The sequence below is a fragment of the Colossoma macropomum genome, unplaced genomic scaffold (genome assembly GCF_904425465.1).
Source record: "Colossoma macropomum unplaced genomic scaffold, Colossoma_macropomum, whole genome shotgun sequence".
Taxonomy (NCBI): Eukaryota; Metazoa; Chordata; class Actinopteri; order Characiformes; family Serrasalmidae; genus Colossoma; species Colossoma macropomum.
In genome coordinates this window covers 37,396,709-37,415,049 of record NW_023494793.1, presented here as the reverse complement: position 1 = coordinate 37,415,049, position 18,341 = coordinate 37,396,709, and the positions used below count along the sequence as shown (strand labels likewise).

Here is an 18,341-nt window from a genome sequence, read left to right as displayed (position 1 = left end):
GTGGTGCATTGATTGATGGTGTTCTTGCGTAAAAGTATACTTGCCATTTAAAGCATTTCCACTTGGAAACTATAGGCTAGTGCATGTAAGGAGAGCAGCCGTTATGAAATCTCTTATATAAACCTTCAAAAAAAAGAAAGGAAAAAAAAACTTTCTTCTCTTTCATCCTCCCAAGCATCTGTTTGCGAGGATGGCTCCGACTTCTTTTTCCCTGCTCTTCAGCTTTGGCTCAGAGTGTGCATTCATTAACCAGCATGTACTTTTGCTGCATTGATGCTCAACCTAGATTTGGAAGCCCCTACATTTGTCAGTAACCGTGGAAACGTGGCCGCCGCAGGGTTAGCTCACAGCTCCCTAACCAAGATCATACTAAACGTACATATTTTACATTTTAAATGCTTTGACACTTGTAGTTGGTGTTTTTGAGAGCCCGCTGGAGTCATTTATTGTTGGAACTTTTTTCAGCAGAGGGGTAGATAATGATATTCTGCATTAGATAAGAGTATAAAAGTTGGATTTTGAGAGATGAGCTTAGGCCTTAGGCTGGGTCACATGCATTAAACTCTTCAGAGTGCTAATATAGGATGGGTTTCTTTTTTTTTATATTTCATATCTTAATGACCGAGTTTGCATAGTCAGGGAGGGGTTTATATTAGATTATAGTGCCCTCTCAGCTGATATTAACTCATTCTGCTGTCTCAGCTCAGGCAACTTTAAAGCAAAAGTTCCGCCAAAAATCAAATTAACACAGTCCTCCCCTTAGCCCGAATGTACTGGATCAGCCAAGACATGGTTGGAGTCCAATAATTGCTCATTTTACTTTTGCATGAGAGGCACGAGGCTAATGTGGCTAACAAGTAATGCAGGCTTATAGTGATAGCACTGTGCAAACTGTGTCGAGTTATTTAGTAATCTCAATTAGGCTTGCTTATGTGATTTCTTACATTGAGTGCGTTTACATGCACTCAAAAATCCGATAACTGAAGAAAATCTGATATTGTCAGTAATCCAATCGATGCAGTTACACTCACATGGGTAATCAGATAATGTGAAACTCCACGGCTGGAGTAATCGGATTTCTGCTTTGCATTCGGCCAAAAACCTCACAGAAGATGTAGCATAAGCGTAACGTAAAGCTCAAACTTTGTTGTTGCTTTTTTTTAAACATTGTGCCACTTTACCTGAAAATATGAACACAAATCATCAAGAAGATGAAGAGTATTTTAATAATTAATTTCATCAAGCATGTGGTTTCAAGCGTTGCTCCAAAAGTGTTTTGCTGCGTCTCACGGCAACGCTACTTGCTTATTTCCAGTATCGCAATCTGTTTTCGCACATGTGCAGACAGAGAAATATGAAAGAAATCAGAGTAAGAGTTCACATGCACTGAGAAGTCTGATAACTGAGCTAAAATCCAGCTTTCTTTATCAGATTTCTTAATCGGCTTTCTAGGATTCACTCTGATCTAAGAAATCAGAGTGTGATGTTTACATGACCATTTGAATAATCAGATAACTGCAGAAATCTGATTATGATCGGATTATTGAGTGCATGTAAACACACTCATTGATTTCTATAAAAATGGACAAAAAATTCATTCTGAGTGCAGAATTTGCTTGCAGCACCACAAAATGTAATGTAAACAAACAGACTCAGTCTGGTTCCTGACTACGCGCGCACACCCATACATCATCTCACATGTTCAAAGTCCAGTACTGACTTTTCCCCACACAGCAGCTTGTTTAGTGAGTGAGTGTTTTGCCCGCACTCCTTTTACTCCGCTCAAATTAAAACAGAGTGAATTGATGGAGGTTCAAACGCATGACGCAGCATATTCCAGCCAGGGCCTGCATATCAAAGCGCAGTATTTACTGCACGTTTCCTGCTGCAGGCATGACCTGCTCTGCCTTCCGCCCTCTGCATAAAAAAATGCTCAACTCCTCAGGGCTGGATATTACACCATCCTCGGTGGTGCGTTCATTCCGGAGAAGCGAGGACACTGCGAGGAACGGCCAGACGCGGCTGCTGCAACATTAGCGAGGGCCTATCATAATCCATGCGGCATTTCACGCCTGAGCAATCCTTCTGCCAGAGATATTGTGTTTGCCACACATCATTGGTGGGCTGCTGAGGTGGTACTCTGAGTAATTCGAGAGAGAGAGAGAGAGAGGTTAGATCACTCACACTGCAAACAGCTGAAATGTTTCTGAGGGCAATAGAGAGTTTTTTGTGCAGATGATTTCTGTTAGAGAGAGAGAGAGAAAGACAGACTGAAGTGTAAGAGAAAGAAAGAGACGAGTGAGAAAGAAAGAATGAAAGAAAGAATGAATGAAAGAATGAAAGAAAGAGATTGGGGTGAGAGCGTAAGAGAGAGGAGTGACAGAGAGAAAGAGACTGGGCTGAGAGAAAGAGAGACCAAGGTATATGAGACAGAGGAGATTGAGGTGAGACGAAGAGAGACTGAAGTGTTAGAGAAAGTGGCAAGAGGCCTGTGTGTGAGAGAGAGAGATAGGAGAGGGGAGAGAGAAAAAGAGATCAAGAAAGAAAGAGAGATGGGGAGCAGAGAGAGAGACTTGAGTGAGGGCAAAAAGAGAAAGAGAGATGGGGAGAAGGGAGAGCGAGAAAGAGACTCGGGGGAGAGAGAAAGAGAGATGGGTAGAGAGAGGCTTGAGTGAGGGAAAAAGAGAGAAAGAAAAAGAGATGGGCAGGGGAGAGAGAGAAAGAGACTTGGGGAGAGAGAAAAAGCAAGAGAGGCTTGAGTGAGGGAAAAAGAGAAAGAGAAAGAGAGATGGGGAGAGGAGAGAGAGAAAGAGATCTTGAGGGAGAGAGAGAAAGAGAGATGGGGAGAGAGAGACTTGAATGAGGGAAAGAGAGAGAAAAAAAGAGAAAGATAGGTGGGGAGAGGGGAGAAAGAGAAAGAGACTTGGGGAAGGGAGAGAGAGACTCGGGTAAGAGAAAGAGGGAGAGAGACTGAGGTGTAAGAGAGATGGAGAGAAGGAAGGGAGGGAGAAAGAGATTTGAGATAGAGAGAGAGAGACTGAGGTATATGAGGGATAGGGAGAGGGGAGAGAGAGAAAGAGACTTGGGTGAGCTAGAGAGAGAGCGGAGGGCTATAGAGGAGAGGAAAGAGAGAGATTGTTCTGAGCAGTGAGCTGAGGGTGGGATGTGCTCGGACTGCTGAGTGCCCTCTGAGGGGGATTTTTGAAGCACGTCTCTTGAGGGAAGGATATGATTAGTATGGGACCAAGTGTACACTCCCTGTACAAGCTCCAAGTGTGTGCTCCCAGTGCGCACTCCCTGCACGTGGTCCAAGTGCATTCTCCCCATGTGTTCTCCAAGTTCTTACTACCTGTTCACACTCAAAGTACATACTTCATTCGCTAATCATTACCTCTGTTTATTCAATAGTCTTTATTGCAACAACACTGCTTGTATTTGGATTTGTTACAGTCAGCAATTGGGCTGTCAGAGACAAATAAATTCAGTTTCTAGATTAAAAAACATAAATAAACAATAAAAAATAAAATCTACCATCTTGATGAATGGATTCAGGAAATTATTAAAATAATTTAAGGAGGAGAGCCAAGCCTGAAGCTCCTCTTCCTCCCAATCTGACTTCCTAGGAATGTAATTCTCTACATTCTGTCTCCTGTGACAAACACTTTATTTGGATAGTCCGGTTTAGATGCTTTGTAGATACTTAATTACTTTCAGGGTACATTCAACTAAATATCTACTAAATTGGCCATGATTTTCTCTAACTCTAAACCTGCTCTAATCCTAACCCTAACCTCAACCCAAAACCTAAACCCAACCCTCACCCTAGTCCTAGCCCTAACCCTGGTCCAAATCCTAACCCCACCACTGTTTAGAATCAGCTGAGTTTCAACAGACAGTTTGTTAACGATTTGAGTATCTGTAGATAATCTATAGTGGACTATCCAAATAAAGTGAGACCCTGAGTTTAAAGCAGACGCCACCCAGCCCAGGTTCTCAGAGTTCTCTCCCCTCCTTCCATCATACAATCTCTTTTTTTATACTAGAACCATATATTGAAGGTATAATCTTACAAACTGGTCATTTGACTATACATATTTTAAATGTATCCAGCTGGTTCATCTTACAGGTTTCCTCGTCATTTTCAAGTAAAGTACTTTGGAATCTCTGTAATGTAAATTAAGGATTTTTTTTTGTTTGAGATTTAAAAAAAATAAATAAATAAAAGAATATTTAATTCAAAATAATTAGCACATTATTCAACTGCTAATATAACTGACAGAGACAGTCAAAGCCAGCCATAAACAAGAAATGATAGGGTAAATAAAAATGGTAAAAAAGTGCAACACAACACATTAAACTGCTACAGTCTGCATTGAAGAGTGAAGATATTTATATTAACTGTGGCAAAACAAAAAATGCACAATGATTCATGTCAGAGTAGTGTTAGTCTGCTTAAACAGGGAATCAGTCAGGAGTATTAAACTATTATATTGTAGTGTTATGCAGGCAACTTTCAATAAGACATGCAACATTATTCCTCGTGTAATTTCACAAGAGTTTTTCGGGCCATGTTTGACGTCTATATATTAACATCACACGCTCAGGTTCAGAAAGAAGGTCCAGCTCAATGTTTAGTTCTCAATACTGTTAATGATATGATGACAATAGTGGATAATTCACTCACATCCCCAAAGACACGACCTTCGCCCAGATTTGACTGAATTGTCGTTCAGTAGTCTTTCAGTGCGCTTGCAGACATCAGATTCATCGGCTCGGGAAAGGGGTCCAAACCGTGACCCACATTAAAAATGTTCATTGCATGCAATTACACGTTTCCACCAGAGGGGTCTCCAAATCTTACACAGTGTCGCTTTAAGTAAATAGACTTGCTTATTTGGTTTCTGACACTGTTGAACAGACTGTATTCTGCACTATTGTTCAAAAGCTTGGAATCACTTGTTTGAATCATTTCATATCACTTTCTGCAATTTTATTCAACAGTAACTTATACTGTGTTGATTGAAACACTACAAGCTAGACACGAGAAGGTATTTTATGCATATTTATTTATGTATTTATTATTAATATATATTATAATAATATTTATTATTAGTATATATTATTATTCAGTATTTACTGTGTTTGGAAACATCAAGCACTTAGTAAATTATAAATAATACACTGTATGTATTTACTGTAATTCTCTGCATCTAGATTTGATCATGTTTCAAATGCGAGGTATTCTGCATGTTCATTTCAACGTTATTCTCAAGGCTTTACCGCTTTCACAGTTATTATGGAATCATTTACAGCACTGTTTATCCTTTCAGACACATTTAAAACTTCCTACATTTTTTTTACCGCTTCCCACAAATTAGTTGAAACATGTGAAGTTGTAAATTGATTCTAAACTTTTGGAATGGTAGTGTTTACAAACAAACAAAAGTATTACACAATTCTGGCTCCTCCTGGGCTCCCTGGGGTAAATTGGCAACATTAACTGACGGGACACAATTTAAACAATCCTGGCTGTTTATATACTTGCGAACACTGTCCTGATTCTCTGGCTGTATGTTTTGTGGTGCTGCTCTCTCAGGGGTACAGGTGTGTTGTGCGGCTGCTGCTCCACGGGGCATAATGCTCTTAATTGGGTCCGTTGTTAAGGCCGGAGTCAAATCAGCCTTTTCAGGCCCACAGTTAATGAGCAATTGAAAGGCGGCTTGAAAGTGTCTGAGTTTCAATGGCCCTCAAGGATTAATTGCGCATGTCGAAAGTGAAAGAGGAGCTTTCATGACATATTGAGCGGTCAGATTTTCGCAGCAGCGTCTTCACTCACCCTGCGTGAGCGTCCTCGGCGCCGGAGCTAATGTCTGACCCGGGGCACGCTCAAGATGTTAGCATGCTGCAGACGCGCGGCAGGCAGAGGGACTTCATTGTGAATCTTTACGGATGTCACTGATGTATTGGGTTCCAGGGGGAGCCTCTTTTAAAACCAGAGTTTCCCTGTTTTGCTGGAGACGCTGCCATCTTGGCCCTTATTTCCCCTCAGCCACGCTCACACATCTTTCTGCTCCACATTCACAGCTTTCATGGGTTTTTATGGGTCCTTAATGTGTCTCGGCTCCAAAAAACATAGCAGCCCTCCCTCTGTCAGTTCAGTTCGACGAGCTTTATTGTTGCCAGAGCAAGAAAAACAGTACAAATAAAAACAATAACATAAATGGGAAGCAGTTGGGTCTGATCATTGAGTAGATGAACGTTTTTGTTTGGCTTGCCCCTGACCGACGCTGTCTTCTTTATTTCCTTCTCACTCTGCAGGTGTTCATCGTGTGTGAGCAGCCCTTTTCCCTGTAACTGGTGCAAATATCGGCACATCTGCACCAACAATGTGGCCGAGTGCTCCTTCCAGGAGGGTCGAGTGAGCAGTGTGGAGGTAAGAGGAGACACGCTAACACTAGACTTAAGCCAAAAAGTGACACCAAACACAACAGAAATAAGTGACGAAATACAAGTGAAATATTTGGAAAAGATTTTATCGCAGCTACAATCAAGCTGTTTTTTTTTATACAGACAAGAGTCAGTGAGTACTCTTATGTTGGCTTTTATTTGCCTTCATCACTTTAAAGCACTGCAAAGAGCATTGATGTGCTGTGAGGCTGGGTTCGATTCCCCGGCCGGGCTACCAGGGTCCCTTCTGTGTGGAGTTTGCATGTTCTCCCCATGTTTCCGCCCACAGTCCAATACATGCAGTCATGATTGGACACACTAGATGTGAGTGTGTGTATGATAATATATGTCTGTGTGTCTGCCCTGCGATGGACTGGCAACCTGTACAGGGTGTTTCCTGCCTTCTGCCCAGTGACCGCTGGTACGGGCTCCAGCACCCCCCCGCAACCCAGAAAGAAAAAGCGGCTTAGATAATGTGCATGTGCATTATTGTTATTATTATTATTATTATTGAGCAGGCTGCTTTCAGTGTTGGAAAGAACGTTTCACCGCCTCATTCAGGAGCCGAAACCAGTGAACCCAGTCTGAGTTAGCAGACAGACAGACTCATCATTTGTCAAAACATTCTGGTTGCCAGGACACAACCAATCAGTCATCTTGGTTGTCGCCATGCCAACCACAAATACAACAGTGATTGGTTGAGTGAGTTTATCAAGCAGACAGAAATAATATAATTTTACATTTTTTTCTGTCTGTAAATATGCATTTGGTGTGCTAGATGTCATCAGTTAGACACATGTTCACATTTATTTATTGACATCTAAATAAATCATGCTCAGTGTTTTAAGGCCTCCACTTGTGAATCACTTGTGGAGAGCCTGGCCGTGCTGAGGCTTAATTCGACTCTGTGAATCATTCTGGCTCAAATGACTCATTACCTAACTTTGTCTCAGACGATGTAACCAGGATCAGAGTGTCTCCTGCGCTGCATAGAGATGTGTCCTCTTGTCCCTGAGGCTCTGAAGAAGGATAGTGTTCATTTGTAGTATGATCTCAGATATGCCAAAAGCACATCAGTGAACATTTCATCACATGCTTAAAGATAGGGCTGATACATGACTTTGACAAATGATGTGCATTTGTTCGAACGGATGAGTGTCTGATTCATCATAGTGCTTAAAGAACGCTCCTCTGTGATTGGTCAGTGTGGAGATTTCTAAAGCTGAATTCTCTTCCAGAGAAGCTTCGGTAATGACATTTGTGAGGGAGTTCACTGGCCAAGAAAGTGTCTGTGTAATTTTCTATTTCCCCAAATATCCTGGATGTAAAGTGACACAAGTGTGTTGCATAGATAACAAACAGCAGTTGAAGCCATCTTGAAGCCTGAATTTTGTCCATTTTTATTCATAACAATGTGTCATGTAGAGTGAGAGGCCAGAGAATTTCTAGAGAGAACTGCTAGTTGGTAATGTCTTGTGGCATTTTACTGCCACAAGCCTGTTACAGAAATGAGAAATACGGTCAAATTTAATAGTTTTTTATGTAATAGATTGTTCTACTTTGCAATATTAAAAGAAATTTCTGTTTGAAAGACTAGAAAATTATTTAATTAACCTTTTTAGCCTTTTCGCTCCATTCACACCCAAACGTTGAGAAAATGACCACCTCCACCTCCACAATGTCAATCATTATTATTATTACAAAATGAAACAGAATATTTCTGAGAAAAAAAAAAGATAAATAAAAAAAAAAAGACAGTTGCTAAACAGGATGACTAAAGCCTTGTCTGAAGAAAACCTTGTATCTCCATTTTTGTTGTTTTTCTGTTTTTGACATCATTTGAAAATACCTACTGTCCTTCACATTGTCTGTAGATTTCATGATGATTAAACAAAAAGAAACAGCCTAAAATGAAAAACAGTCTGGTTCCATTGACTTACATTAAAAGTAAAGTGTGTTTTTTCCTTTTCCATTTTGGAGATACAAGGTTTTGCGACAGCAATGATATGTGTGTGTATATATATATATATATATATATGTATATATATATGTATATATATATGTATATATATATATATATATATATATATGTATGTATGTGTATATATATATATGTATGTGTGTGTATATATATACACACACACACACGCTTCCCTTCCAGCAGTTGGTAGTACTGTTTTTGGTATAATGGGAGGAATAAGGAAATGACCAGGCTCTCCATAAACAGGCTCTGTCAGAAACCACATAAGCAAGTCCATTTAAAATTGCTTCAAGGGCCCATATCCTACAATTTTGTTATATTTTATTTTTCCCCTCTGAGGTCCACCTACGACATTTGTGTGGTTTTATGTACCAAAAACATCACAAAACGTCATGGTTCATTTTTACATGAACTTTTTACATCAACCTTCCTTTATTCCTTAGAATTAAACAGACTATTTCTGTTATTGTGTCTTCAAGACTGATATATGTAAATGACGACTTTTCTGACTGGCTGCCCTCATTCAAAAAGAAGTCTGAATTGAAACATTCCTTATAACTTCGGCATGAATGTGCATGGCTAAGCTGCTGTAGGCTGAAAAGGAGGAGATATGTAAAAGTTTTGGTTTCCTGATGTCACAAGAACAATGACTTCAAAGGGGTAGTTTTTGTAAATAGGTTTCCATATATGAACCGAATGGATTGGTGAGTAAATGGCACAGTTTGGAACTTTAAGGCGAGGCAAGGTAATTTGTTTAGCACCTTATACATAGCGGCAATTCAGAGTGCTTCGCACAAACACAGAAAATGAAAAGCATTAAATAATATTTAGTAAAGCTTATGACATGTTGAGGTATAGCACCTCAGAAAGGTGCAATTATAGTTAATAAAATTAAAATTGAAGTGCTTAAGATAAAAGACAATAAAATAGAAAATAAAATAGGGGCTTCAAAGAAATAAAAATAGATGGCACAAGGAAACAAGAACATCTTGAAACTAGACTTAAAGATGGCTACATTTGGAGCATATCTGACCCCATCTGGGAGTTTGTTCCAGCAGTTGGCAGCATAATGACTGAATGCTGCCTCACCCTGTTTGGTTCTGATACTAGGCACTACTAACTGTTTGGTCCCGAGTGATTGAAGAGGCCTATTAGGTTCCTATACTTCAAACAGATCAGCAGTGCATTTGGTCCAAGGCCATTCAGAGATTTATGTACAATTAGAAGCACTTTAAAGTCAATTCTGTAGTTAATTGGTAGCCAGTGCAGCGACTTGAGGATTGGAGTAATGTGCTCAGATATCTTAGTTCTCATAACCGTTCTAGCAGCTGCATTTTGATTAAGCTGTAGCTGTCTGATTGTGGTCTTAGGAAGGCCAGTAAAAAGACCATTGCAGTAGTCCAGTACTACATCTTGGCTGATTGACTACATTTGTGTAAATGTGCCAAATGAATGCTTGAATTGATACCTTAGTACCTTAATGGTGGCTGAAAATGATAAATGTACCTCTCCAGGTAAAACTGATCCCGCTTAAACAGGGCTTATTTACAAATGTCTGTCTATTGCAGTATCACATTATAATGACCAGTACTGTGCTACTGATCAATGAATGATATATTGTCCAGTCGTGTATGGCTATTTATCCACTTCCAGTGGATGTGAAGCGCAGTGTTCATGTGAGCAGGGTGTGAATGGTATCGTGGCCCAGCTCTATCGGAGAAAGGAAGTGGAACAATAGTACTGCTTATGTCTCTGGCTACCAATACACATGTGACTGTAGCACCCTGAAGCCTCACGGCCTCCGCTGACCCCAACCTGACCAACGGCCTTTGAACCTGTGTCTCACACACAGTGCTCGCACTGAGCCCGAGTCTGTATTTGTGTGCTTTAGTTCATACAGTCAGTCATTTCACTGAAAAGAGGCGCATTGTCTGTGGTTATTGAGAACTTGCTTGTTTTAGATCTTATTTGACCCAAATTTGAGTCTTTTTTGTATTTCGAGTCTCAAGACATTCACACACATGAGATTGTTTCCTGCTGACATATAGATGCCCTTCAGTTGATAAGGGAAGTCAATGTTGCCAATGTGTTTCGGGAAAAAAAAGAGAATGGAAATCCAATTTTCCATGAGAGCCGCTTCAGAAAACTGTTCACTGTTGTTTGAACATTAAGCCAAAGTGCTTTTCCAGCCAGTTCCTTAGCTCTGCCTCAAAAAACAGAGCTGAATTTAGTTCACGTTAGATCATTTATTCATAACACCTAGTTATGGGAAATGAATTATCCAGTTGATAATAGAGTTTGGAGCCCAGTGTGAGCTGCAGTAGATTAAAGCAATAGTTTTGAGAAAAAAAAAAAAAAAATCAGGTTTAAACTCAACTTTCCCCAAATGTAGTGGATCAGCCAAGACGGCGTGCAGTCTAAGCATCGTCCGTATCATTGGGTAATCACAAGTTTGATCCCTGGCGATGCCCCAGCCATCCGTGTAGCCATCTGGTAGTCCAATAGATCATAATTGGACAATAGCATCAGCAGCTGTTTGAAAAAATGCAATGGTGCTTCAGGTCTGTAAGTGGAAACATCATTGTTTTTATATTATTACTTTTTTGTATAATTTGAAAGTTCCAGTTCCCCATCGCATTTCATGATGAATGGACCAGTAGAAGTAGTGGGTGGAAATGTCTGTGACTAAACATGGAAGAAAATTGGGCAAAAATACCCCCAAAAAAGACATTATAGACAACAGTATGTCATACAGTGGTGGTTACCAACCCTGGTCCTGGAGGTCTACCTTCCTGTAGAGTACAGCTACAATCTACCACTCCTGCTCCATCTAATTAACTTCTTCAGAGGTCCCTGATTAGCTGGATCAGATGCATTTGTGTTAGGTAAGTTGGGGGGGCCAGATTGTTGATTTGTAACTAAACTCTGCAGGAAAGAGGATCTCCATCAGGACGGTTGGCGACCTTCCGCACAGTTATCACAAACAAATCTATCTGGCATTACTTAACACATCAACATGGTTTGAGGCAAATGTGTGCACAAAGCTAATTGGTGGTGTACAAGCTACATTAGCCTTATAGCTCCAGTGCAGAATTACAGAAGCAAGCCTGTCTTGGCCAATCAGCTACATTTGGGGGAAAGGCTAAATTTGTGGAAATTAAATTTTTCACCCACATATCTCTTTAATGTTAGGGTTTGCTGGGTTCATCTCTTGGAGAGGTTTTGAAGAGTTAAACGAAACTGACTGTGAGGGTTGGCCATCCTTGTTTGTGTGTTTAGTTTCTTTTCTTTTCTGTGGCCTGCAGTATTTGAGACATGCTCAAGCGTTTGATGTTTGGCTCCGTGTCGTGTTTCTTGCCAAAATCCTGTTGCGGTAAGCAAAACCGTAGTCCTAGCTCAAATTTGGCTCAACTTTAGAATAGATTTACATCTATTCTTTTGCCCTTCCCCCTGACCCTCTGTCTCTCACACTCACTCTCTCACTTTATTCTTCTTCTTCTTTCTCACTCTCACATCTCTCTCGTCCCCTCACTCTCTCTCTCTCTCTCTCTTTGTCTCTCTCTCTCTCTTTGTCTCTCTCTCTCTCTCTCTCTCTGTGTTGTTACACACTCCACTGAGCTAGGAGCAGTAGGTTGAAAGGTTGAGGTGACGGACAAGAAACTGCTGCTGTTTCTTCTTCATCCTCACACTTTTTCTCAGCTTGACGACTACAGAGAGAACAGAAAACAGGTATAGGTTGGACTAGGGCTGCTCAGTATAGACAAAATACCTTCTTGCAATTATATTGCAGTTCTGGTGCTACATGTTGTGGTTAGGATATTCCTTGCAATATATTAAAAACACAATTTGTTATTTTGCTGTTGTATTGCCATTAAATAGCACTATATTGAGATTATACAAACACAGTGTAATATATTACGATTGTTTTCAGATTGTACTGCAACATGCATGCAATATGTTAAAAGCACACTATTACATTGCAATTATACTGCTACACGTGATTACAACATGCCTTGCGATGTGTAATACTGCGCACTAAATTATGTCATGATTATATCAATATATCTTATTGATATATTATATTGTGATTACTCAATACATGAAAAATGCAGTGTTTTATATTGCGATTACATTGCAGCATAATACATTGCATTTTTAATATATTGTGTTATATTACAATCAAGTTGCAATTATATTGCTACATATTGCGATTACACAGTGTATTAAAAACAAACTGTGTTATATTGCAGTTACATTGCTACACAAATGCTGTGCAATATATTACAGTGTGACATAGTCAAACCTTGGCTTGCATTCTTTTTCATCAAAATAATCTTTTTTAAAATCGTCTAAATCATCCTGCAAATGTTTGTGATTGGTTAGAATAGTCGCAGTACATAATACAACATTGTGAGTGGTTATAGAGTTCATTTGCATATTGCAGTCTCCTGTATTCCATACTCCAGTATTTCAGAGACCAATATCACAAAAACAATTAACAAATAATGTACTGTGCAGCCTGACTCACTGCAGTGTCATATCGCCTTTACTGACTGCATTGATTTCATGTAGATCAGACTTGCTTTCTTTTGCATCATCGCTACAGTCAGATGCTAACATCGTCACTGTGCCCTAATAACATAAACGACTAGCACTGCAGCAGTATAAATATTAATCATAAGAAAGCTGCACTTTGGTGCTGTAATTGCGTTACAATGGCTGACCTGTTTGGGTCAATAGTAAAGTCACTGTAACACTTTTTTTAATGGGAGTCCCTGAGTCACATTAATATTTCATAACAGTCAATACAGTCTTTTTCCCTTTAGTTATAGTTCCAGTGGCTGGCAGGCGAAGCGTTTTCGTATCTATAATTCTGATGCTATTTCAATTAGAGAAATTATTAACTATGCATATGCTAACTATGCAGGCGCTGTGGAGAGAAACGAGGTTAATTGGATCTGTAATACGACCACGGAGATAATAACGCATAATGATAGCCAGATGAAAGATGAAAAATAATTTGACATGTGATTGAGGGCTAATGTAAGCACAGCGGCAGAGTAACTCACACGATTAGCGGCCTGCTTACTTCAGAGAGAAACCCTGCGCACGCTAACGCTAACGCACGTGGAGAGAAAGAGAGGGAATTAGGAGAAAAGAAGAACAGCATCCTTTTCTTTTGTCATTTCGGGGGTGGGGTACATGCGCCCTTCGGCTTTTGGCACATTTTAATTTTACACTTAACTGAACATCAAAGAGATTCCTTATCAGAGTCGTCCAGCAGAGATGTGCCCATCTCTCTCTCTGTCTGTCTCTCTCCCTCTCCCTCTCCCTCTCCCTCTCCCTCTCTCTCTCTCTCTCTCTCTCTCTCTCCCTATCTCTCTCTCTCTCTCTCTCTCATTTTCTCCTTCTCACTTCTGTCCCTCTATGCACACCTCCAAGAGGAGGCCTGACAATCTTCTTATCTCTACCTACTCCCTATCTCTCTCTCTCCCTATCTCTCTCTCTCTCTCTGTCTCTCTTTCTCTCTCTATATATCTCTTTTTCTCTCATTTTCTCCATTTTACTTCTGTCTCTCTATGCACACCTCCAAGAGGAGGCCTGACAATCTTCTTATCTCTGCCTACTCCCTATCTCTCTCCCTCTCTCCCTGTCTCTCTCTCTCTTTTTTCTCTCTCATTTACTTCATTTTACTCCTGTCTCTCTGTGCACACCTCCAAGAGGTGGCCTGGCAATCTTCTTATCTCTCCCTACTTCCTATCTCTCTCTCTCTCTCTCGTGAAAAAGAGTTAGTCAGCGAAAAGTGGTGAGTCACCCAATGTTGATACTGGAGGGAAGAACGGTGGAGAAGCAGGCTGACGGATCCCCCCCCAACACACAAATACACGCGTCATCAGTTCAGGAGCTTCATCCCAGGCTCTTCGCTGCTGGCTGAGCTGAATCGTGCTTGGTGTGGTTGATCATATGGAGAAGAGCCTAGAGCAGAAGTGCGCTGATGTGGGCTGAAAGTGTGCAGCCTTCTCTCTTTTACTCAGGCCTCTTTTTTTCCACCCTTCACTACTAGGCCCAAAGCGTCACCATGTAAGCCAGTAGCCTCACTTTTCATGAGATATAACATCATCTGGACTCATATAGCACTGCTCAGGAGGACTCCACTCTCAACACTCACAGTGGCGGCATGACGTGCACGGCCTATACCCTCCCCACCTACTCGCTCAACCCCCTCAAACTCACAGAAACTGTGTACCATCCACTAACGCATCTGACAGCGGGGGCGTGACCATGCGCATGCAGTACAGATTTAACCATGACCCCCACCAAGTGAAAAGTGCAGAGGCTCTCTGGGTGATGTAGGAATCAAGCTGGAATAAATCAGCTCAATATCTCTAGAACTTTACTGTCAAATGTTAGTTTTTGTTCTGCATATTTATTTAGAGAACTGGGAAATTGAGCAAGACTGTTTGACAGCATGACTGGTCCTTTTTAATGTTCATATTATATTTTAGAGATACTTAAAAGCTAGCAAAATGTATGTCTTGGCCAAAACTAACACTGCTTACAATGTTAGCTGCATGTCTAAATCATCACACACATGCCTTAAACTGTGCTGAGTTGTTAAATAGTCTCAAATAGACTTGCTTATGTTTTTATGTTTTTTTCTGACACTGTATGACATACAATTATCTATAAACATGGAGAAAAATACAGCTAAAATTCAAGTCAAGATGGCTGCTGTTTTTAATAGAGATGTCATAGATTAGAAAGTCTACTGGGTGTCAGTATCGGGCTCATATCGGCAGAAAATACTGGAATGGATATCGAAGGAAAAATAAAGCTCTGATGTAGCCTGAAATAACATAGCAAAATATATATGTCTTTGCTAAAGCTAAACGCTACTCACTACATGCGTAAATCAGTGGTTTTTGACCTGTGGGCTGTGGTGGTACTGCTTGGGGGCCATGGGCTGTCATTCATTCATTCATTCATTCATTCATTCATTTATTTATTTTTACTTGCAAAATTTTATAACAATGTACAGACATTTAACAACATTTTAAGTATGATAAATATTATTATGGTAATTATTTGCAAGAATAAAACAATATGTCTGTCTCATTGATTGGGCTGACAAAATGTGCAACGATGTAACTGACATAGTTAACTAGCGAATTATGTTTATATTTTCGTTGCAAGTCAATATAAAACATTTCTCTTTTTGATCATATGAGATTCACCCATCATGGATAAATGGCTACAGAAAATTTTCAGATATTTTTTGCTGTTTACTACATTGCATGATTATACTGTCAAGTGAAATTCGATACGCTGCATTGATTATTAGGTTATATTTGTTTGCATTTTAAAAGATTGAATTGGTTGAATCTTATTATGGGCCACGGAACCTTTTGTGGTCAGTTGTGGTCAGATGGGCCACAAGTTGTAAAAGGTTTTAAACTCCTGGCCTACATTGTTACAAACTTGCCTTAAACCATGTTAAATTGTTGTGTAATCTTGAGTAGACGTGGTTATGTGGTTTCGGTCTATGGCATGCTCTTATCTGTAGCAAACTGATGACTGCATAGCTCAAACAATAAAGCTGATTTTTGGCCAAACTACCACTTAAAGCAGGGTGTGTGTGTGTGTGTGTGTGTGTGTGTGTGTGTGTGTGTGTGTGTGTGTGTATATGTGTGTGTGTGTGTGTGTGTGTGTGCAGCACAGTAGAGAGAGTCTGGCTCTTTGGTGTATAAGCTTTGCCCTGATACCTTGGCCCAAGCATGAAGAGCTGCTTCAGGAAAACAGGCACAAACTATACAGTTATGTGAGTAAGTGAGGGAGAGGCGAGTCTCTTAGCTTCCAAAGCCACTCCATCGCCAATCCTCAGGCTAATCTGTGAAAAAACAGCCTGTTCCTCTTTCTCTTTGCCTCTTTCACTCCCTCTCTTTTACCTTTCCTCCCTCTGTCTGTGCATTCTTTCCAGTCTTCTCTCCATAGCAGTTTTAGGTTGTTAGTGCTGCATTAGAGGGTCTTTGCTAGAGGTGTAACGATACATTTATGACACAGTAAATCGCTCTGTAACAGTGTGACTGCAGAGCTGATATCAGCTCCATAGTATTCTTCCACCTTAACCCACACCAGCATGTTCAACATAACCCACACCAGCATGTTCACCGTAACCCACACCAACGTGTTCAGCTAAACCAACACCAGCACATTCAACTTAACCCACACCAGCACTTTCAACTAAACCCACACGAGCACATTGAACTAAACCCTCACCAACATGTTGAACTAAACCCACACCAGCACATTCAGCTAAACAAACACCAGCATGTTCAACTAAACCCACACCAGCACATTCAGCTAAACCCACACCAGCGTGTTCAACTAAACCCACACCAGCTCATTCAACTAAACCCACACCAGCACGTTCAACTAAACCCACACCAGCACGTTCAACTAAACCCACACCAGTACGTTCAACTAAACCCACACCAGCACGTTCAACTAAACCCACACCAGTACATTCAACTAAACCCACACCAGTACGTTCAACTAAACCCACACCAGTACGTTCAACTAAACCCACACCAGCACCTTCAACTAAACCCACACCAGTACATTCAACTAAACACATACCAGCACGTTCAACTAAACCCACACCAGCACGTTCAACTAAACCCACACCAGCACGTTCAACTAAACCCACACCAGTACGTTCAACATAACCAACACATTCAAAATATTGTGAGAATGTAAAATCCTGAACTCACAGTGGCGAATCGAATCAAATAGTGAAACGAGTTCATCATTACACTCTTAATCTTTGCTCTGAGTCATTTTTGCACTCTTTTCTCCCCGCTTTGCTTTTCTTTGGCCGGATTAAACCATGTGTTTGCCTGTTGACGGACGCGCTCATTTGCAACCCAGCTAAAATTCCTCATTTCCTCATGTACATTCTTTGACCTTCACACGGCCAATTAGATCCGCCACGAGTCTTTACGTTTCTGCTTTTTAACCGGTGCTGAGTGCAGCTGCCAGGGAACATTATAATCAGGGCTATACTTGCCATCTATTAAAATTCACTGTTTCCTGCACTGGAGACTGGAGAACAGGTTTTATGTTACCCAGTAGCATATTTGCTATAGCTCCCTGCTTTGCTGGGACAGATGAAGCTTTACTTGGTGTGTGTGTAAACAGATGGCTTTTGACCTTTCTGAAAGGATGATCCATGACCTCTAATTACAAATGGCTTCTCCTCGCCAAATGCTTGGAAAAGACTTTTTTTTTCCATTCCTCGCCATCGTTTAGCCCCGAACGGAGGGATTTCGTAGCACAAACGGCCTGTAAAACCTCTCTTTTAACAGAGACAAAGTCATGAGTGAAGAGTGAATGAGTGCAGTCCCTGCAGGCCACTGGATGTGAGTTTTGGGTCCTGAGGTATAAAACTTTATGACAGGAGTTAGTCTTGGCGGGATAGAGATGTGTGGCAGATTTAGTAGGTTGTTTCTTAGCTGGATTTATCGCTGCTGACGGTTTCAGACTGCGCAGATAAGACGTTATTTTTCTCTTTCGCCTCAAAGCCTCCGTCACCTCTGGCCTCCTATGAGACCGCATCAAAGCGTGATCTGATTTGTCCAGGAAACTCTTTATTTTACAGTATGTGAACCACCGGCACCCCAAAATTGAGAATGTCTGTGAGATTTGAAGATATCTAGAACTTGCTAAGAATGTCTAGAATATTGCTAAGAACTGTTTAAATGTTCTAATGGAAGGATAACAGAAGCTTCTGTCATAGGAGTGGGCAAAATGGTGATCTGATTGACATCATTATCACGATAAACTTTCTCAAAGCTGTTCAGGGTTTCACGTATTGTGAGGACATCTTACATTTGCGTACCGAGACTTCAGCACT

The 18,341-nt window shown here is 40.6% G+C and overlaps 1 protein-coding gene across 2 annotated transcripts in view; it reads left to right on the top strand.

The window, feature by feature from the left end:
• The window catches only part of LOC118813873 (plexin A3), a 202,174-nt gene that overhangs the window by 131,345 nt on the left and 52,488 nt on the right, over nt 1–18,341 (top strand). For both annotated transcript variants that reach the window (XM_036579464.1, XM_036579465.1), the window contains exon 9: nt 6,319–6,433. In XM_036579464.1, the coding sequence (XP_036435357.1) occupies nt 6,319–6,433 (115 nt within the window). The remainder of the gene's footprint in view (nt 1–6,318; nt 6,434–18,341) is intronic.